Source organism: Sparus aurata, chromosome 5, assembly GCF_900880675.1.
Source record: "Sparus aurata chromosome 5, fSpaAur1.1, whole genome shotgun sequence".
NCBI classification, from domain to species: domain Eukaryota; kingdom Metazoa; phylum Chordata; class Actinopteri; order Spariformes; family Sparidae; genus Sparus; species Sparus aurata.
Window position 1 is genome coordinate 23,004,041 of NC_044191.1, and position 22,563 is coordinate 23,026,603.

General features: G+C 42.4%; 2 protein-coding genes across 2 annotated transcripts; one reads left to right on the plus strand and one right to left on the minus strand.

The window, feature by feature from the left end:
- Positions 1-41: 41 nt before the first annotated feature.
- mboat4 (membrane bound O-acyltransferase domain containing 4) lies at positions 42-4,224 on the minus strand. Its single transcript, XM_030416978.1, has 3 exons — positions 4,178-4,224; positions 1,437-1,661; positions 42-993 (listed from the first exon to the last, which is right to left on the minus strand). The coding sequence occupies exons 2-3, from the start codon at positions 1,613-1,615 to the stop codon at positions 42-44; spliced, it is 1,131 nt and encodes a 376-aa protein (XP_030272838.1). The 5' UTR covers positions 1,616-1,661; positions 4,178-4,224.
- Positions 4,225-4,483: 259 nt separating this feature from the next.
- On the plus strand, positions 4,484-22,297 carry gldc (glycine dehydrogenase (decarboxylating)). Its single transcript, XM_030416058.1, has 24 exons — positions 4,484-4,948; positions 5,115-5,193; positions 9,261-9,396; positions 9,764-9,928; positions 10,830-10,907; positions 11,007-11,154; positions 11,272-11,468; positions 13,140-13,236; positions 13,353-13,458; positions 13,642-13,781; positions 14,056-14,136; positions 14,242-14,339; positions 15,099-15,225; positions 15,310-15,452; positions 16,061-16,136; positions 18,039-18,164; positions 18,352-18,501; positions 19,275-19,387; positions 19,784-19,925; positions 20,069-20,180; positions 20,288-20,383; positions 20,564-20,736; positions 20,849-20,929; positions 21,359-22,297. The coding sequence occupies exons 1-24, from the start codon at positions 4,655-4,657 to the stop codon at positions 21,497-21,499; spliced, it is 3,099 nt and encodes a 1,032-aa protein (XP_030271918.1). The 5' UTR covers positions 4,484-4,654; the 3' UTR covers positions 21,500-22,297.
- Positions 22,298-22,563: the final 266 nt, after the last annotated feature.

Below are 22,563 nucleotides of genomic sequence, written 5' to 3' on the forward strand. Positions count from 1 at the left end.
TCACAAAAGTATAGGTGTGGGAGTGTGTTCACATGACCACATTAGTAAAATTTGTTGAGTTTCAGTAAGATGTGGAGAATTATATTAAATAGTGGAAACAGACCTACGTATGTTAAAGACAAAAGTCTCAAAGCAGACAGATTTCTTAATTCCACTGCTATGACAACACATGCAACAATCATTTGAGTGTTTATCCAGCTGAAAAAAGTGTATGTTTTCTCTAATGTTGAGGATAGTTTGGGGCGCAGGTGCCTGTGTATATTATTATCTGCTTTCACCGTTGCTGCCCAGGTCCAAAACCCCACAAAGTGCCCTAAATGCAAACCATGCCACCACACTGAGAAACTAAAAGTCATGAACAAGGGGAAGCGTTTGCACCTCATGTAAACCAGTCTGCGCAGCCACGAGGCTGTTGTGGCGTTCCATCGACGGGCGAACTCTGCGATACGGCTCGATGCCTCGATTGTCCAGAAATCTCCATCAGATAGTCTGCTCCAGTCCGGGGAGTCTTCTTGTGAGTTTTCCCAAAAGCCGAACCCAGCTGCATTATTGAGGCATTCGCTGATCCTCCAGTGAGAATAATACTGGATCCTCAAAACCACCGACAGACCCCAAACCCACAGGGCACCATAGAGAATGAATGAACTGGAGGGATCATAGATGTTATGTTTAAGAAAATAGACAAGCAAGTACCTCGAACACTCCAGCAGTAACACTTGGATCAGCTTTAGGAAGACCACGCGAGGAGGATTAGGTGGAGGGCTGGGTCTGATGTCTGCCATCAGGGACACAAATCGGCTGTAGGAGCACAAAGGGCCACCGAGCAGTGTGGTGAAATTAAGGGTGTAGCTAAGTAGAGGGAGAAGCTTCACACAAGCCTCCCTGCTGGACGCAGCACCAAATTTTAACACGACTCGCTTCTCCTGGAGATCCATGGACACTGACGTGATTCTCTGAGTGAGCAGCATCAGAGAGGACACCGCCAAAAACAACCTGAAAAGAGCCGAAAATTGTTCATTTGATTACTCGAGTCAGAAAGAGGAATTCATGTTTAAATATCTGTATGCATTTTATGTTTACTCCCCAATGAAAAGAGAAGAAAAGCATCAAAATTAGGTTCAAAGTTTCCTCGTTTAGGGTGAAAATAACACATGAGAGAGCAATCAAATCATAAGGGGCATTGATGGTTTCGATCTCATTACAAAGTTGAGTCTTGAAAAAAGTTCAAATTTCTGACAAAAAGTCAACATGAATGAGGAGTCTGAGAGAAAAACTTAAACATCTCTCTAAAATAAATAATATTGCCAAAACGATCCCTTAAATACATCAATTGTTACCCAGACTGCTGATCTGATCATTCATAATTGATGTTGGATGCTGTAGCAAAGCATAGTGGTGTAGGCTTACATACCGCTGACCTCATTTAAGATCAGTACCTGATGCAGACCGGCTCATGCAGGTAGTATTCCCTGTACTGTATAAGCAGGTGCCAGAAGGTTTGCCACAACATCTGGATACCAAACGCCCAGACGTGGACACAGCTGGGATCCACGGAGCACACGAGCAGAACGAAGACAAAGGTGGAGGTGAACAGGAGCACGCTGTAGGTGCCCATCGTGACAAGCGCGAGGACACATCCTCCGACAGAAACAAACAGGTACCTGTAGATAAAATAAAAAGCAGGTTAATGACCAGAGTTGTGGCAGTGAGATGATTAATGAGTTAATGGGTCAACAGAAAAATACAGTAGTTTTGTATGTAATAAAATCAGTCAACTGATCTGTAATAACATACCTGTAGGTCAAGGACAGATATCCCCACTTAGCAAGATAGTAAAACAACAGTGCGCATGGAAGCGATAAACATTGGTGCATCAAAAACTGATAATGCTCCCACAACCAGTTCAACAAACCCATGACTGAGCCTGCCTGAGAACGAATCTCCCACGAGGGAGAACAAAGCAGCTGATGGCAGTCGTTTGGTGCGGATTGACCTAATAAAGGGCGAAATATGTTTGTTTAACCTGAACTGACTATCTTTGTCATTCCACCTGTGGCTTGCATTAAAGCCGTTCCCTTCTGTTTACCATTATTACACAGTACTGATAATAGTTATGCCCGTGTTTAACATTGTCATTAGGGAGGGATAGAAAAGCCTTTTGTTGGCTCATATTTCTGCAACTGTAGCAACCAAACCAACCAAACATGTTTTCATAAGTTCGTCTTTTTTAATTTCACCAAATCAAACGTGTAGCAGCTTGATGTTGATTTGTATTAAAAGCTTGGTTGTATTTGCCATGAGCATTTCATGGTGCTGTATGCCATTTACTTCAGTGACATTTATCTGAAATCTGTAGTCGCTTTTCAGATTAAGATTAAATGCCAGGCATAGTTAAGCCTATGAAATCCAATGTTTTTACAAAAAGAAGAAAACAGATATCCCAAAACATTTGCAGAGAATATGATAACAATAATAATACATTTTATTTTTATACAGCATTAAAAGGCACTTCAAAATACACAACAATACAATATAAGTGCAAAGATAGCGACTCACAGAAAAATAAAACATAATATAATGCAATGAGAAACAGGGAATACAAGAGTAATAAACAGTGAATCACTGGGCTAAACTAACTAGCTGTATATGAAGTTGTTAAATCAATCTGTTGTTGATGGTTGTGCTGATTTTACTGCATCATTTCCTGTATCGTATACATGCATTACTTAAAATATTGGTGACATAGTGCATGGATATATTATTAAGACAAAATCAGTGCTAGGTAGTTTCTCACCCTTGTTAGGTCCTTTTCATTGAGGAATTTTGGTTTCACACCAAGAAATAGGTGTGTGCCGAGATTACATAACCAGGAAACAGATGTCTCCCTGTAATCATACCATAAATTAACACAACAATAATCTCTTGTCTTGAAGGATACTTTCTCTACAATAACTGTGGGGTGGTTTAATACACAGCCGTACGTCATATTCTGTAAGATCACTGTAGGTTTTCAGTTTTGTGACAATGCATCTTTAAATCTTTTCAAGTCAGTTTGGGATCTGATCTCAACTCGAATAACACTAGACAAGCTTTTATTTGACTCTGTTTTTAGTGCCAGGACAATCTTGCAAAACCCGTTTCGCAGTGACGCTCCAGAAATGTTTTTTTTGGCCTTTGAGACTTCACCCATCTTTTCATTGGCATGGGAGTGAGAAGAGAATGACAAAAGGTCATTTGCAGGCGAACTTCTCCTTGAATCCTTCAGTTCATCAGAGGAGTTCGCTCTCAAAATCACCACATTTGGATACAGGTGGGATTCAACGAGACAAGAGGGGCGTGGGGAAATTGTGATCTGAAAAGTAACTGTAGCTGACAAATGACTTTAAAACAAATGTAGCAGGAGTAAAAAGAACATTTGCATCCGACATGTGGTAAGGTAGAATTGTACCGTCAAGTGTCATGAAATGGAAATACTTAAAGGGGCACTATGTAGTTGTGGAAATTCAAACTGCGAAATATTATTTTCTATTAGAATATTATATTATTATATGCTAGAATATTCCATTCTATTTTTTCCCCATAGCTGAACAAGCAAGCTGCTATCAGAGGAAAATAAGGAACACTGTTTGAAGCTAGAAAGGTGGCAGGGTCTGCCACATGTAAACAAAGTAAAACAATATAAAACTGTGTTGCCCTTCAAGGTCAGTTTGTTAACTCAGGTCATTCGGTCATGAAAACGAAGAGTTCATTTATTTAGTTTGGTAAGGCATAACAAAATAAAAATCAGTCTATGAACACCTCTCTCCTGATTAAAATGTTCATCCCCAAAACTACATAGTGCACCTTTAAGTAAAGTACCAGTCCCTCCAATTTATACTTGTGTAAATGTACTTTGTGACAATTCATCATTGATAGCAGGCCTTGTAACTCCTCTTGACTCTGCGGTCTACAGGGGTTTGGTCTCCATTGAAAGCATCGTTTGCTGGAGGACTTTCTGGCTTCATACTTTTGAAACAGTAAAAACAGAGTTAGTGTTTCTTAGGACCATTGAGAACATGACTCACCAGCACTGATGTAGACTTGTTTCTCCCTCTATAATTACCTTAGGTGTGTTAATCCCGTGATGCACTCATGTTTTGTGTATGTGTGTGTGTGTATAATAGGGATTCAAAATCACCCGTGTGTCTGTATTGGATCTCGGTGTCATAGTGCAGCCTACTGTCTCGTTTCACCCCGCTATCTGTGAGCACTGCTCGGCAGCTGATATCGCCTGTGAGGAGCTCAGTGTTCCTGCTGGACTTTGACGATCCTCTCTCCTGCTGCAAAAAAAAAAAAAAAAAAAAAAGAAAAAGGAAAAGAAAAAAAAATCTCACGTGAGAAAGTTTAGCAGCTGTTTGACCGTGGCTCATCAACCGCGTCACGCAGCACGCCCCGCTCTGATTGGTCCGCTCTTGTGCAACCGTGCAGTTGTATAAACTCTGCAGTTTGAAGGAGTTGGCAGAGTCTCCTGCAGGGCTCGCATCAGTCCGAGAGTGTGAGGGGGGGAGACAACTCTGCTCCAGAAGCGAGGGGAGGACAAGGCGTCACCAAGTTGTTGTGGGGTTTTTTTTCCCTTTGTTTTTCTTGCGGACTTGTCTTGCGGAGCGATTTAGAGATGCAGAGCTGCGCCAGGTCCTGGGGGATCTTCATGGCCAAGTCGGTGAATCCGGGCGCACCGTGCAGGCGTGTGAGCGACAAGAGCCGCGTGGTTTGGAAACTTCAGTGCAGGATCCGACACAGCGCGGCATCCCCGACCACCACCACAGCAGCCCGGGGTCTGAGGACGTCCGCAGCCGCCTCCTCCAGACAGATAGAGAGGATACTGCCCAGGCACGATGATTTCGCGGAGAGGCACATCGGCCCAGGTGAGAGGGAGAAGAGAGAAATGCTGGATGCTCTGGGACTCGAGGTAAGAGACTTTAAAAAAAAATACATCAGGTGCAAAAAAAAGAAGATGCTTTCTTTTTGTATTTAAACCCCCTCAGATCAGATCAGATCAGATCAGCATGCTCTGATCACAGCCGTGTTTTAACCATCGCATTTTATGTATTGATTTTTTTTTTTTTTTTGCACAGTCAATCGACCAGTTGATCGAAGACACAGTCCCAGCTTCCATCCGCATGCAGAAGAGTATGAAAATGGATGATCCACTGTGTAAGTTGAATATCTCTCTCTCTATATGTGTACATATTTGATTCAACAACCCCGTTATGTGACCCGAAGAGGCTGCACGACCAGTCTCGATGCGCTCGATTCAAAGTGATAAATCTCACCAAAAAAAATCGACGCGCAAACATTGTGTTTCCCCCCCCACATACACACACACTCTTCTCCAGCTATTCTTGCGCGGCGAAAAGGTTTTTTTTTTTTTATTATTCCTCCCCACATGAATGAAGCCAAGTGAGTGGCTGAAATGTAGGTTGCACCTCTATTGTGCGTCGTGGAAGCGCGCTCCCCTGGTAAGTCTTCCTTTGAACATATTTGGAGTTGTTTTTGCGAAACTCGGCGAGCGGCACCAATCTCCTGTTGGGAAGCCGATGCTCATAGGATGGCAACTGGAGTGTAAAGTTGAGCCTTGAGCTCCGGTCCCAAGTCCAGTTCAATCTGGTTACAGCGTTCACATTACATCACAGCCGAGGGGGTTCCTAATAAGGTGACTCCGGTTTGATTTGCATGGGATCTTCCTTTATTTGATTATCTTTATATTTCCCCCCTCTTTTCTCTCATGCAATGTGCTCACATTTCACCTCTTAGATGCACAGGATTTTTTTAATTTTATTTATTTTTTTTAAATGAGTTTGTTTTGGTTTATTTCCTAGAAAGACTACCGTGGATTCTGGTAAGCAGCAGGCGGTTTTATCAGAAGGGATGGGGTTTAGGAAACTATGTGAGAGATAAGGCAGCGTGTTTGGTAAATTGTGGCACATAGAACCTCTGTAAAGCCTTCGTGAAAGCTTTATAAAAGACGTCTAACCACGTGAATGATGTTTCCTAATGCAAATAGATAAATAGATTTTTTTTTTATTGTTGAACTGGGGCTGTTATGCAGTCACTATTCTGAGTGTGCAGATGTTATAAATTAAAGGAATATAGCAAGTTTGTGCAGCATGTTTGAAATCTGCCTAATTATAATAATAATAATGATGATAATAATAATAATAATAATAATAATAATAATAATAATAATAATAATAATAATAATAATAATAATAATACATTTTCTGTTATCAAAACATGTCAAGATATTCCAAATGTGCAGATACATTTTTATTAGATGGGATACCAGCTACATAATCATGTGATACAATAAAAAGCGTAACATCAGAGATCTTCTGCAAAACGATCCGAAGCACAACACATCACATTCAAAGCAATCCAATTGATGATCAGTCCGATCAAATCATAAATCATAATTTGTGAAAAGCAGGAAATGAAGACTTCAACAACTCCATGTTGACTTGAAATCGGCAGCTTTCTGCGAAGCAACAAAATAAATAGCGCTGTTGTATTAATTATCAGTCAATCTGATGACTATTTTCTCAATAAGCCCCTATTTTTACATCAGAAACGTTGAAAAATAATGGCCACAATATCTTAAACTGACACTGGACAGGTTTTCTGCTTCATGAAGTAAATGTTAATGGCACGATGTGATGGATATAGAATAATGAAACCATCTGCGTTTACGTTGGTCCTCTTCAAACCTCGCTTTCATTACACAGTTTTGTTTGCCACCTGGTGCGCGCCAACAGGGAAAAGGAAGGTTAACCGGTGATCCATTTCTTTAAAATATATATATATTTTTGGCCTTTGGCTTTTATTGACAGAACAGCTTAAGACATGACAGGACACAGGTTGAGAGCGAGGGAGTGACACGCGGCAAAGGGCACCAGGCCGGGACTCGAACCCGGGGCTGCTGCAGCGAGGACAAAGCATCTGTACATGGGCGTCTGCTCTGCCAACTGAGTTTAACAGCACCCTGATCCATTTCTATTCTAGTCCTAAAAGATTACATTTTAGATTACACTCATACCATTTTGTCCTGCCTTGCTATTATCAATTAACCTTGAGGAAACCTGAAACGATCCAGTTGTCTTTGCAGCAGCGGCACCACAATAATACCACTTGGAAACACTAGGGGAGGAAAGTTTCTTTGTTATCACTTTGAAACCAAAAGTTTATACAAATAGGTTATTTTGTCAATGTTTCAGCTCTAAATAAAATCACCTCACAGTAGTCAAAAACATCATCATCATTTTGATTTATAACTCAGGCCCTGCAGAAACGTTCCTACATATTCTACCTTGAGGTCAACCTTGTGAGTGATTGTGCACCATAAATGAACGCTGACACAGCAGCACTGTATGTTTCCGCAACCATAAACCGGAGTTGTTGATACGACGATAAGAGTCATTTGTCTGAGACGGTCGGCCTGAATGCCGGAGATCCATTGACAGTCCCAGCGCGTGAAAGCCTTCTGTTTAAGTCCAGCAGTAACAAATCCTCAGGTACTGTTTCCACATCACCTAGTCATCCTGATCCGCCCTCGTGTCGGCCCCTCCTCTGACTCTGTCAGGTTTCATAACGCGACAAGCCATGCTGAAGGAACAAACTGGAGGCCGCGCTGGTTTTTCTGCTTGTTCAGCTCTGGAGGGCTTCAGTTTGCAAAGCCAGCGAGGGATTCTCTCTTCAACAATAGACCTCCTGGATGGTTCTGAATCAGGCTTTTTTTGCTGCCCCGTGGAACTCGGGGACCATGGGAAAGCAGTCCTCTTACTGAAACAAACTCTCTCTCACACACACACACACACACACACACACACACACACACACACACACACACACACACACACACACACTAACAACTCACCCTGAACCTGCTGATAATCCCTAATCACTACATTTTATTTTTTTTTTGTATTTTCTGCATTGAATTGGACTGAGTCACCTCCTCAAAACACTGACATTTAGCCTCCGGAAGAAGCTGTAAATATCCACTTGCATACTGGCTATGATCCCTCTCACCACTGAGGATTTAAAGGTGTCTTTCTTTTCCCAAAGCAGGAGAAGTTAGAGCTCTCGGTCGGGACGGGCGGTATTGTCCATTCCTTGGAGTTGCTAGGCAGCCAGGAAGGCCAAAGGAATCTCAGAGGCTGGTTTTTGCTCTGGCAGAGCTTCCTTACAGCACCGGGGAATCAGGCTAAATAGCTGGCCATCGGAAAAGGAAAAAAAACATGGGTGTAGTTCTTTAGTTAATGTTAGCCTATGACATGGACATACATGTCTTTTATACATGCATTGTCTCCACATCTTGAGTTCAGTTGAAAGTTCTTTTCTCTGCATTGTTTTGTTTACAGCACATTTGGGCCAAGGAGATTAACTGATCCCACGCCACACTGATCTCTTTTATCTTATTAGATAAAAAACCAGTTCATCACATGAGAGACACAACGCTTTTTATCAGGGCAAGTCTTGACTGATGACTTCCTGATTCGATTCCTCCGAAGTCAGACAGAAATGCAAAAGAACCAGTCAGACATATTCTCTCTCTCTCTCTCCTAAGCTGCAACTGATTCCTGATCCCATTCTAGCCCCCGCTTTTCCTAATTGTGTACCTTGCTGCGCTCACAATCATTTTTTTTAAATGTACAAAAACACATGGTCAGGGACTGCTGTGGGACTGAAGCAGTCCATTTAATAAATATACTTACAATATATTAGAATTTGGTCAAATACGCCAACACTCTATCATGGTCAGTATCAACCAGGGTCTATTGCTGTATATGTTAATTTATGTTGTGATGACGTGAAAATGTAAGTGAGAAACACTTCATACACTGAATAATCTGACAGGGATGTCTGTTTATATTTGAAGAATTCTAGCTAGAATATGGCTGCAACCAACGACTATATCGTTATCGAATAATCTGCAGATTTTCTTTGGAGATTAACTGATTAACTGCTAAGTCTATAAAATGTAAAAGGTGTGAAAAAACACTCATCCCAGTTCTCCAGAGCTTGGCTTCATTTGTCCGACCAGCAGTCCAAGACCCAACGACTTTTCATGTTCCGCCATGAAGGAAATAATGACAAAACTGTAATAGAAGTTGTTTTTTAAAAAATAAATTGTTATATCATCCAACATCACCATGCAGCGTCAAGCCCAAAAAAGCAGAGATTCAGAAGACAGAAATCTTAATCACCAAATCAATATCTTACAGGTGAGAATGAGATTCTGGACTCTCTCCAGAAGATTGCATCGCAGAACAAAGTATGGAGGTCCTACATCGGCATGGGCTACTACAACTGCTCAGTGCCGCCGCCAATCCAGCGCAATCTCCTGGAGAACTCCGGCTGGTGAGTGTCCTCTGATGATCCTCCGTCAGAAGAAAACTCTCTGCTTAAGCCGACTGTCACGCACAACTAATGAGGATTGGGTAATGTAATGCTGCTGCAAAGTAACGTGAGCCTAATAGGACGCCTTGCGCCTTTTAACATTATGAAGGCTTCACTCATGTGAGATCTGATGGTGCTTTCTGCTCAACAAGGTTTTCTTTCAAATACCAAATCCAAATCAGCCATCCCCTCCAAAATCCTGGCATCGGGGGAGGCGTACAATGCATTCCACAGTCCTGTCTCGGTTCTTTAAATGCCACCAACCTTGTGCTATTGTCCTTGTGTTCAAGCTCACACTGTTGAGTCATTGTGTCCCCCTTGTTCTCAGGGTGACTCAGTACACGCCCTACCAGCCCGAGGTCGCCCAGGGTCGCCTGGAGTCGCTCCTCAACTACCAAACCATGATCTGTGACATCACAGGCTTGCCTGTCGCCAACGCCTCCCTGCTCGATGAAGGAACGGCCGCTGCTGAGGCCATGCAGCTCTGTCACAGGTATTTTCTTAAAAAGAAACAATTGTGTCCTCTGAGCAATTATATAAAGTATAGAAGGTGAATAATTCCTTCATTAAAAACAAGTGACGATTGGAAAATAAGCAAACCCTGTCCGCAGTAGACGCCAATAGTCAGTACAGCTGTATATATCATCTGCACCACAACAACCCAACATTAAAACCACTACGTCTTTTTTTGTTCTCTCCCAATTTTAAGAAAGTAAAGAGTGTTTGTTATTCACTGGGTATGAGAAGGAAATACTGTTGATTTTCACAGTGCTCAACAATAGTCGTCTAACAAGTGTGTTGGTGCCAATGTTAATTACAAGCTGTGGCTGCCGTTGAGCTACATGGCAAACAATCATTTCTGCCCAGATTGTGGTGTTGAGAATCACTGTTCCACAGCCACAAGAAGAAACTGTATATGTTGTCTGGAGCAACTTTGAATGCAATGCAATTCAATTCTAAATACTTTTGACCCCGGGGGGAAATTTAAGGCACGTGGAGTTGTTGTACACAGATAAAAACAAGTCAACACTTTAAGTACTCAGACAAAAATGAAGTAAAATAGAATCAAAATACACTAAAGGAAATTTTCATGAAGTGCAAAGTAGTCAAATGCAGTCAAATGCAGCAGAGGAAACGCCTTCAATTTCTAAGTGGTCTGATCTTTTCATTCAAGCCTTTGTGTTCTTGTATAGTACACATGGCAAAATGGGAAAAGGAAAGTGCTATGAAAGAGATTCGAGCAGATATAACAAAAAACTTCATTTCAAGATGTGACTTGGATACGATCAAAAACAATGTGCTTTACTGTCCCCGTTTGTTTATGACTCCCAGACAAAGTTGCCTGATGGGTCTGAGTCTCAGTGTTTTGGCCTGTTTGTGTTTACTCCTGACAGACAGAACAAAAGAAGAACCTTCTACATCGACCCTCGCTGCCACCCCCAGACCATCGCTGTGGTGCAGACCAGAGCCAAGTATGTGTCACGCACACACCATCACCATCACACCAAAGTGACGTCTATGAAGAAATCAACAGTGTGTCTCTTTTCTAAGTTTTCACTGTTATGTTGCAGCTACATCGGGGTGAAGACGGTGCTGAAGCTGCCTCATGAGATGGATTTCAGTGGAAAGGATGTGAGTGGTGTGCTCTTCCAGTATCCAGACACTGATGGCAAAGTGGAAGACTTCACAGCTCTGGTGGACCGGGCACACAAGGGAGGGGTAAGAGTCTTTTTACAGAAAGTTGTTAATTTCTGACATCCCTGCTACAGATTGCTCAGAACAGTTGACGCCTCATGACCACTGACTTGATTACATACTGGTTCCTTCCCTGCCCAGGCACTGGCTTGCTGTGCCACAGATCTGTTGGCCCTCTGCGTCCTGCGTCCCCCCGGGGAGTTTGGCGTTGACATCGCTCTGGGCAGCTCCCAGAGGTTTGGTGTTCCTCTCTGCTACGGCGGTCCTCACGCCGCCTTCTTCGCTGTCAAAGACAACCTGATCCGGATGATGCCTGGCAGAATGGTTGGAGTCACCAGGTGAGACACGACGCTCAGGGGAAGTTTAGTGCACGCGTTAGAAAAAGACAGGGCTTCATTTTAAAAGCAATGGCAGGAACTCAGAAGAATCCTTCAGGTTCATGGATGTATTATTAAAAAGCGGGATACCAGACCCAAAAATGATTTAAGATACTCAATTTGGCCACAGGGGAACTTTTACCTGCAGTACCGCAAGTAGCCATTGGGCAAAATTGGAAGCAATTCTGAGCGACACCACAGCCAAATCCAGAGCTAAATAATACCATACTTGCCAACATTAGGTTGTGAAAAATAGGGAGATTTTTTTCATCGGTGTATCGGCCCAAGTAACAAGGTTCCTTCGCCAGGTGTGCGCTTTATTTGTCATAATTTCTTGCCTTGTATTTTAAACCACACGTGTCCAAAATTCTTAGAACAGTGTTTCCCCTAATTTTTTTTTATAGCAGCTGTGCTCTGAGTTGATAACCTAGCAACACTAGGGGGGTCTGGGGGCATGCCCCCCCAGAAAGATTTTTGAAAAATGACCCTTTAAATCTCACCTACTCGTGAGATTTTTGAAAAGAAAATCATTTTCAGAATTTCAGAATCAGAATCTAAGACATGAGACAAAATAGTGTAGAAGCTGACATTGCTGCTTGAAAATATGTTAACGTCCTGAGCATTTCAGAAGTCAGTGAGCCACATGACATGGAAGCTATTGAGAAAAATAATCATAATTTCTGCATATTAATATTCATATTAAATAGAGGAAGCACTAAAATACAATAACAATAGGTGTCTTACTTGTCCAGTTTACTGATACAATCTGCAGCTGGTTTGGAGTCACTGGGTCACATGACATGAAAGATATTCTAAAAAACAGCAGTTATTTTGTATTAATATATTTATGCTAAGTAATTTAATGACGGTCCCTAAATCAGTCTCCAGTGATTCAGCGCGAGGCTCTGAGAGGTGAGCTGACCGTCCTCCTGCTGCTGACACTGGGAGAACCTCAGTAAAGTCTCAGCTGGACCCGAGTAGATATCCACAGAATATCCAAACTGAAACTAACTTCACCCCAGTTCGATGAGTCGCCTGTTGCAGCCTTTGAAAAGGATGACGAGGATTTCAGTCACTCAACTTTAACGGTGACTTGTAGAAATTATACAAATAGCAGTAATGACAATGATAATCGATTTCAAGATAACTTGGGGTGTGGTGCTTTCACTGTGTGTAACTTAAATTCCCCATTCGCTCGTGATATTAAACAGACAAAAATCACGTCATCATCAAAATCAAATGTCATTATGTTTATCAATACCCGACCGACCGTGCCTTGCGCAACGCCCCCCCCCCCCCCCAAAAAAAAAAAACAAAAAAAAAACCGGATTTGCATGATTCACGAGAGCCCCATTTTCAGGTCGGAAAAGCCGGATTGCGGGATTTATCAGGAACAATCACACACCTGCTCATCCACACAGGCAGGCCAGGGTTGCCAGATACTGCAACAAATATAGGGACACAATCTTACTTGTTTCCTTTACTGTAAAATCAGGAGATTAACAGGAGAAATTACTGACCGGGAGCGTCGAGGGAGATAGGGTTAAAAATCGGGAGTCTCCCGCGTGAATCGGGAGAGTTGGCAACTATGTAATCCATTCCTGAAAACTTGAAGATATATTTGCTTTTCAGAGACGCAGCTGGTAAGGAGGTGTATCGGCTCGCCTTGCAGACCAGAGAGCAGCACATCCGCAGAGACAAAGCAACCAGCAACATCTGCACTGCGCAGGTAGGTCCAGGCTGGTGTTTAGATTTTTTTATCATGTAATAATGTCGTTTTTTTCTTTTCAACGAGTTATGTTTTTCACCAAATGATCAATTCTCACCTCTGGTGTTAACCTCCAGGCTCTGCTGGCCAACATGGCTGCCATGTTCGCACTCTATCACGGTCCTCAGGGACTCAAACACATTGCTGAGAGGACACACAATGCTGCTCTGATCCTTGCTGAAGGTACATTTGATGTTTGGTTTTCTTGCGTTTTTAAATGGCAACCAGTTAGGTACATAACTGTGCTGTCGTGTCATTTTCCCCTATTTTTGAGAAATATCCCACCAATCCAAGATGCTACACATGACCTGTAAAGGGATGCATATAAGAAGTGGAAAGTCACTATATAATGTCACTCTATGCCAGGCCTGAAGAGAGCAGGACACCGGCTGCACAGTGACATGTTCTTCGACACCCTGAAGATCAACTGCAGCGTGGCGGCCAAAGACATCTTCGAGAGAGCCGCTCAGAGGGAGATCAATCTAAGAGTCTACACCGAGGGCGTGGTGAGGGCTGATCAAGTTCTTCCACATTCATTCATATTTTGACACTGATCATGTTTTCAGTACTCAGGAACTGATCTACGACCCACCATACAGCTAATATGTGTCAGTTATAACACATGTATTGTTGAAACGGGCTGTATTGTACTTTACTTGACCTCCTTCAGTCAGTCTGAACTGATCTCCAGTGCTAGATGCAAATACGGTTTGGGACAGGCTTGAATATAATTTGCATGTTGTTGTGAAAGATATTTGAAATCAACATTTTTCTCAACAGGTGGGCATCTCTCTGGATGAGACGGTGACCGAGAGGGACTTGGATGACTTGCTCTGGGTCTTTGGCTGTGAATCTTCAGCTGTATGTTGATTTGTTATTCACTCATTGTTTATATGTATATCATTTTTTTTCTTATCATACTGCTTACAGCTTTAAAACTGCTTTAATATTAATTGACATTTTCAGGAGTTGATCGCAGAGAAAATGGGCGAGCGTGTGAAAGGGATCATGGGGAGTCCTTTCAAGAGGACGAGCAAGTACCTGACGCACCAGGTCTTTAACAGGTCGGTGTTCTCAGTTTGGTCACAACACTACAGCAGATAGCGGAAAATGATACAGATGAAAATGAATTGCACAGATGTGATGTTTGGCGACAACATTACTATTAATATCGATATCGACAAAAGCTGTACTTGCCACCTACATTAGTTCACCACATTTGTTAATTATGAAGCAGTGGTTATGTATTAAACCCCTGCTGCCCTTAATAAACACCATGCTGCTGTTAGTCTTTATGCACACTGCAATCCTTCAAGATCAGGCTTTGTTTATTATCTGAAATAAAATGTGTTTGTTTTTTTCCCCAAGAAAGCAAGAATTTAAGTATTTCTTTAAGCGTTGTAAGAGAATATTTTCGCAATGGAAATGAGTTTTCAACATTTTGAGTCTTAAGCTGCATTTTCACCAAAAGTACCCGAAACTTTTAGCCCCAGTACCAATGACGGAACTAAGCAGGGACTTAACAGGTTTCGGGGAAATTATTACCCCTTGATGAGTTCCTGTGGTGGCAACACAATGTCTCTTAGCTGCTTAAAAGTAGTGCATCTTCTCTTTATTAGTGCCATAAAGACAATCTGGTGTCAGGACTTCTGTTGTCTCAAATACTTGGTTTACTACCTGGCACCTGTGACATAACTTGAAAAAATGTGTTAAGCGGGTCACTGGTTTATTTGCATTTAGTGACATCCCAAATATTGGGATCAGAGAATAATATGCCCTCAGTTAAGCCATCATCTGTCTTTGTGGTTACTCTTTGCCTCTAGTTATCACTCTGAGACCAATATTGTGCGATACATGAAGCGCCTGGAGAACAAGGATATCTCCCTGGTGCACAGCATGATACCGCTGGGCTCCTGCACCATGAAGCTGAACAGCTCCTCAGAGCTCATGGTGAGTAATTTTTTTCGTCAAGTGAAACATTTCCATTATAAAAGTTGCTTTCATTCTGACTCACTGTTTTCCTCCCCTCCTCAGCCAATCACCTGGAATGAGTTTGCCAACATCCACCCCTTCGTGCCTCTGGATCAGGCTGATGGCTACCAGAAGCTCTTCAAACAGCTGGAGAGGGACCTCTGTGAGGTGACCGGCTATGACAACATCTCCTTCCAGCCAAACAGGTACGACCTTTGTTGTAGCCCAAATGAGCATAAACGGGTATACAGACCTGTACCTGACTGCTGCTACACATCATGAAACAACAAATGCTCTAAATGGATCAAATTGTGGACAGTCATCTGTTTTAGCCTTATAACCTGTAGTTTATGTGGTTTTAATGATGACTAATGATTCACAGATGCGTCACTGTTTATTCAACTTTGACAAAATAGTGATTTTAAGATCTGCTGTTATTCATTTTACACTTTAGAGGTTATAAAAGTGGAAACGAGACCTTATTTGGGTGAGAACCCTCAGTAGTTGACTTCAGACTTTAGTCAGTATCCAGCAGTCAAATGTTAGGAACTACATGTTTCAGCTGATAAAGCGTGCTCCCTCCTCCGCTGTCTATCGCCACTTATCAGCCACAGGAGGTTTATGAATAGCACACCACGCTACATTGGCCTGGAAAGTTATCATGCTGCTAGCTTTTTATCCCACCCGTCTCTCCCCATTTGGTAATGTGTGCAGACTGCTCTTTGAACTGTGCTGAAGTAAGGAGGATGTGTGTGTGCAGGTGTGTATAGCACATGACCATAGTGTGTGTGTGTGTGTGTGCCTTGTCTTCCAGCGGTGCTCAGGGTGAATACGCTGGCCTGGCTGCAATAAAAGCCTACCTGAACTCAAAGGGAGAGACCGGGAGAAGTGTAAGTGTGTTGCATGGATGTTAATGGGATTCAATAACACTGATGGGTTATCTGTTTAGTTCCACAACACAAAATTGATTGATTAATCAAGCTCGAGTCCCAACTAAGGAATGTTACAATCCATGTGCCAGTGTCCCACAGCAATTCAGAGAAGAAAATACACACGTAGAAATAAGTGTGATAATGACAGAATGTGGTGTAATATGGAGAGATTATTTCTTTGCTGGTCACAGTGAGTGACTTACTGCAGTCTCTGCTGTTTGTCTGTTAACCACACGGTAATGACAGAAGTCCAGGAAGTCCCTGCTCCCATCCGGGATACAATCTCACACGTAACCCACTGTACATACCACATTTAAGTTTTTACACCCTGGTTTTCGTAAAATCCTCACAAATTGGTTATGTAACATCTATATCTTTTTTATATATATGCAATAAATATCTCCTTTTTCAAATTCACGTTTTTCAGCTCTGAAGATAGATTTAACAAGATCTATGGCACTCAGTTTAAAAAAAATAAAAAAAAATGTATGCAGGACAAAATAACCTCTAGATGTGACGGAACCAATGTGCATAAACCTGAAATGATCCTGAATAAAAAATATAGTTTGTGCACAAATCCAACTAAGAATAAAAACTTTAAAGAAGATTCAAGTGCTTCTTAATGCGACAGAGCAGTCGTTTCATTGCTGTTCTCTGGCATATGCTCTCACGTTATGACCCCAGTTCCAGGGCAGATATCTAATAATGATGAGTCACCATTAGTTTATTTGATTGTGCGGACTGACTGCCTGCTGACAGAGGTTAATAAAGAGCACAGGTGCATTAGCCCTATCAGCATGAGCTCCTGACAGCCAGGTTTATTGTTCCCTGGCTTCAGCAGTTCACTTTGACATGACACATTAACGTGTTTGAAGTATTCTGCTGGGAATTCCTTCAGTATCCCGACGAGCTGATTGGCAGAACCTCGAGGACGAGCTGAGATAAGGCATCCACTCAGATTAAAGACCGGCTGACTAAAGTGTTTTTTTTTTTTCTTTTCTTTCCAGTACTGTAATTTGGCCTTTGTTTTTTAACGGCCCCCTTATTAGTACATCTTAGATAGTGGCCTGATCTCTTGAAACAGTCAAGGTCCAAACTACCAACCGTTTGTGCAAACAAAGGGGCTGAGAACGCTGGGATCCAACTATAGGCTACCTGCTTCCAAGATTCCATATTTGGAGGTTTTAAGACTTTGAGAACAGCAAGTCACCGTTCTGACGAGCTCAGCCGCGCTGTCCCAGTCAGTGATTTATCAGTGTTACCCAAGCCCCAGTGCTCCAGTTTCCTTGTGTTACAAAATGTCCCCCTAATAAGGGATAAAATCAATTAGTGGCAGGTTACACATTACTGCTTGTGGTGGGTGTTGGCTAGATCAGAATTCAACCAAGAGGAATCACAGTAACCCTTGAAAGCTCTGCTCTTTTTTGTAAGGCAAGGCAAGTTTATTTGCATGGCACGTGTCAGACCCAAGGCAATTTTAAAGTGCTTTATAGGGGCTTACATTGGCATTGAAAACATAACAATTACATTTAAAATACATTTCAAAACAAGTAGGAAGACATCAAGAAACACAACATTAAAACAAGTTAAAATAAGCTGGGTTTAAAAGAGACAGGACTGAAGAATAAAAGTCACAGTGCAGTTCAAAGCCTGAAAATTGTATCAATGAAAGGCAGCTGCAAACAGAAAGGTCTTCAGCCTCGATTTTAAAAGGGGTGAGAGTCGGAGCGGAACTGCAGTTTTATGGGAGTTTGTTCAAGATACGTGACGCATGATAACCAAATGCTGCTTTTCCATGTTTCGTTTTGATTCTCATCCAGGTTTCTGTCCTGTTATACTGATATTTTCCTTTCACTCCAGGTCTGTCTGATCCCCAAGTCGGCTCATGGCACCAACCCAGCGAGCGCTCAGATGGCTGGCATGAAGGTGCAGGTGGTGGAGGTGGACAAGGACGGCAACATCGACCTAGCACACCTCAAGGCGCTGGTGAGAGCTGGACTTGTTTTCATTCACTGGCTTTACACATGAGGATGAATTTACACATTAAGTATGTCTCAGCCCTTTGAAAACAGCTGTATAGTGTTGCAAGCTTAGGATCAAACTGATGATACCAGCAGGGTTGTCTCAGGATTCCTCACATATTGACCATTATTGAAATCCTCTCCTTCTCCAGGTGGATAAACACAAGGCGAGTCTGGCAGCCATGATGCTCACCTATCCCTCAACCTTCGGTGTGTTTGAGGAGCAAGTTGGAGACGTGTGCGATCTCATCCACGAAAACGGTGGCCAGGTGTACCTCGATGGCGCCAACATGAACGCTCAGGTGAGAAAAGAAACGGCGGTGAAACTTCAAGTGTCTGACGACTGTGCATGGAAAGTAAAATATGACTTGTCAAAACTGAAGGCTAATAGGATAAAGGTTTATAGATGTGTGTTATCATGCTGTAAAAGGATAAACTTTGGCCTCTGCAATATGCAGATGATGGTTTTTATACCAGTGCTACCTCCACCAATCCCTGACCGGCTTACAGACCCTGCCCTTTTAAGTAGCAAAGTTCTTCTGCTGGTTGAGTCCAGTCACGTGACTCATAAATAAAAGGAGCAGAGCACATAAGGAAGAATCTGAGACAACTTAACTTAAATAATTTTCAGTACTTTATAAGTAAAAACACAAAATACATGCAAAAATCCAGGTGGCGACGCAGTGTGATGTTGCAGAATTAAAGGCGGGACTACTGAGGAGGCGTTTGAGGAGTGGTGTTTTCTGTGGGAGAGGGGAGCTCATGTGGATGCAGATTTTGAACATTTTAAAAACACGCTGTCTCCTTTAAATGTCATGATTTGCAGCTTTTCTTTCGCATGTGTTTATGGAACTGGAACTGTTTTTGACATCCCATTTATAAGAAAAGCTGATTATTTTTTTTTGTCCTATAAGTGAATTTGGAATGAGACTCAAAAATCAGCTTTTCTTTGGAATTGGACCTTTTAACTATTAATTGTGAAAGTAATCCTTAGTTGCAACCCTGACAGGTGACCCTGATCGATGACTTTGCCAGCTACTGTGGCCCTCAGACAATTAATTTTCCTGTTTTCCAGGTGGGTCTGTGTCGTCCCGGAGATTATGGCTCTGACGTATCTCATCTGAACCTGCACAAGACGTTCTGCATCCCTCATGGTGGAGGAGGACCTGGCATGGGGCCGATTGGAGTGTAAGTCAGAATGTATACTATGGACAGGCCTCCAGACTGACTTTTCACAGTGGTTGAACTGGTTGCAGTTTTCATTTGGGTGCACCAGGACATCATTTTTTCAATTTAATTTTAAATTTCTTCACACAAAATTTAAGTGATTGTAAACAGGAAATACATGCATATTTTTCTTCATTCAACTGTTTTTAAAAAGGACAATTATTAACTAAATCTCAGATGCAACGGTGCAAGAAACCAAATCATTAATTCACCAATATTTTGGCCCATCTCCCAAATCATTTTCTTTCATGTGTTTCTGGCATTATCCAAGACAGGTCAGACTATATACACACTCCTTGGGAACACGATCAATCTGCATCTTTGGTTATGTTCTCATGACACTCATCTCTTCAACAGGAAGGCCCACCTCGCCCCCTTCCTGCCCAGCCACCCGGTGGTCCCCATGTATTCAGTCAACACCAGCAGCTCGCTGGGCACCATCAGCGCCGCCCCCTGGGGCTCCAGTGCCATCCTGCCAATCTCCTGGGCATACATCAAGGTCAGCAACTGTTGTTTTTACCATCTAAATCCTTACACCATTAATTATAATTCTCATCCGTCTGTCCAATGACAGTTTTGCTCGTCTGATTTTGATCGGTGAAAATGACCTCTAACGTCACGACTCCTGCGCTCTGTGTTTAGATGATGGGATCCAAAGGACTGCTTCATTCCACAGAGGTGGCCATTCTCAACGCCAACTACATGGCCAAGAGGCTGGAAGGTCACTATAAGGTCCTCTTCAGAGGCAGGAAAGGTATGTTGATGTGCTCCTTTATACATTCTGGAGATGCAGCAGTATGATCAGCTTATATCAAAGTTTATTTTCTGCCCACCTTGATGTACTTGTGTTGGTCTGAATAGGTTTTGTAGCCCATGAGTTCATTCTGGATGTGAGGCCCTTCAAGAAGACTGCAAACATTGAGGCTGTCGACGTGGCCAAGAGGCTGCAAGATTATGGTAGGCTGAATTATCCACGTTTCACCTTTAAACATATTTGCTGGGGTATTTGGCAAAAATGAAACTGTTGGTGCCTTCTACTAGACATTTTAATAAATGTGATCTTAACCTTTTCAGTCATTTACAACCAATAAAAGTAGATTCTGATTTGTTTGGGTTTTTTTGTGTGCTGGTGACCAGGTTTCCACGCACCCACCATGTCGTGGCCGGTGGCTGGCACGCTCATGATCGAGCCCACAGAGTCGGAGGACAAAGCTGAGATGGACCGGTACTGCGACGCCCTGCTCGGTATCCGACAGGAGATCGCGGACATTGAGGAGGGAAGGATGGACTCCCGCATCAACCCGCTCAAGGTACGCTACTGGCTTGATTCGTCTGTTTTGCATGAGGTGAAAAGATGCGTTACAGCAGCTGATGTATTACGCTTTGACAATCTGGGGTCCTCACGTGTGCTTTGTTTCGCAGATGGCTCCCCACTCTCTGGCCTGCATCGCATCCTCCACCTGGGACCGGCCCTACTCCAGGGAGTACGCTGCCTTCCCCTTGGTGAGTGGCCTTATAGCTCTGACTTGGTGGTACTCTCCCAGTTACAACTTTTCTGTAGCGAATGAGACAAGAAACGCTGTCTGTGTCGCCCTCTAGTGGTAGGACATCAGAATCCCCAAACTTGTATTTATTAATTAATTTGTTCTCTTGTGAACTGATAACAAATGCCTCTAAAGTGATCTAAAAGGGTAAACTAGAGTAGAGTTCATACCTGACATTCCCCTTTAAATCAATGAGGCCTAACCCAATATGAAACTCAATAGCCCTAAATAATCATCTCCATCACACTCATAGATACCAGCCACTTAAATATACCTGGATTTATTTATGTATTTCTTTCAAGATTGATGCATTATTCCCTAAGAATGATAAAATGTCTAAGTCCGATGGCTTTGTTCTCACACGTATCCTCCCTCTCTTACTTTCCAGCCCTTCATTAGGCCCGAGACCAAATTCTGGCCGAGCATCTCCAGGATCGATGACATCTACGGCGACCAGCATCTCGTGTGCACCTGTCCACCCATGGAGGCTTACGAGTCTCCATACGAGGAGAAGCGAGCCTCCTCATAGATGCTCCCCTGTTGTCCGCCCCAAGTTTCCAACCCTAAGCTCTAAAAACCTCACAGACTTTACACCCATTTTCACAGTGAAACCGAATAATTTTCTCTATATTTTATTATGATGGATCAGATTATGTAAAAAAACAAAAACAAACAAATCCATTCTAGACAGTATTTGCTGCAATTCCTTTTCTTCCAGCTCTGTCCAAGTTTCTCTGTCCTTAACAGTATGCGCCCTAGAAATTGTGGTTGATTACCTCAAAAAGTGAGCTGTAGCCGGCTAATGGCCAATGGGTGTCAATGTCTGCGAGGTGGACATCAGGACTAGGCTTTGTATAATCGCGTCCTTTTTACTGGGGTCATGGGGTTTTACCTACTCGAACTCTTCCAGTGGACCAAAGGTGCAACGTTTGCTTTTCCAGGTTGCAAAACGGCTGCACCCTTCAACACCAAGGCCGCTCCATAACACACTTCTGAAACACTGTACTCTAAGATGAGTCCAGTTAATTTATAGACTCCCAACATCGATTAAAAACGCCCTTGGTGCCTCGATTTCTGTTGTGTAAAATAGCTGCCTTGACTTTCCCCACCTTTTTTTTCTTTTCTCCAAATACCTGACAAAACATAGTGGGTAGTTCATTGTAGGGTTTTGTTAATATGCATCTGTTGTGTGGAAATGTCTTAATGTGTGTTGTGATATTTGTTGACGGTAGTTGGTGATAGTCTTGATTTAAAATTCATTTTCTAATCTAAACTGTCTTTGTCTGTAGAAAAAATAAGATGTCAGTATTAAACATTTGTCTTTAAAGTGTGTTCTTGATTTCTGTGAAGACAGATGTCAGCTAAGGCAGCAATGCCACCTAGTGGTTACTGATGGAACACTTCAATTTATCACAATCTAATTCCATTACTGTAAAAATACTTTATACTGACAAAATGGAGAAGCACTGTTTCCCCCAAGCTTCATCAGGTCTTTAACCCAAATTTAACTGGATGTTTAAGCAAAATCACACATTCATTTGTATCCATATACCATTTTATCAATATCTGTATATTGGATATTTCCAAAAATGC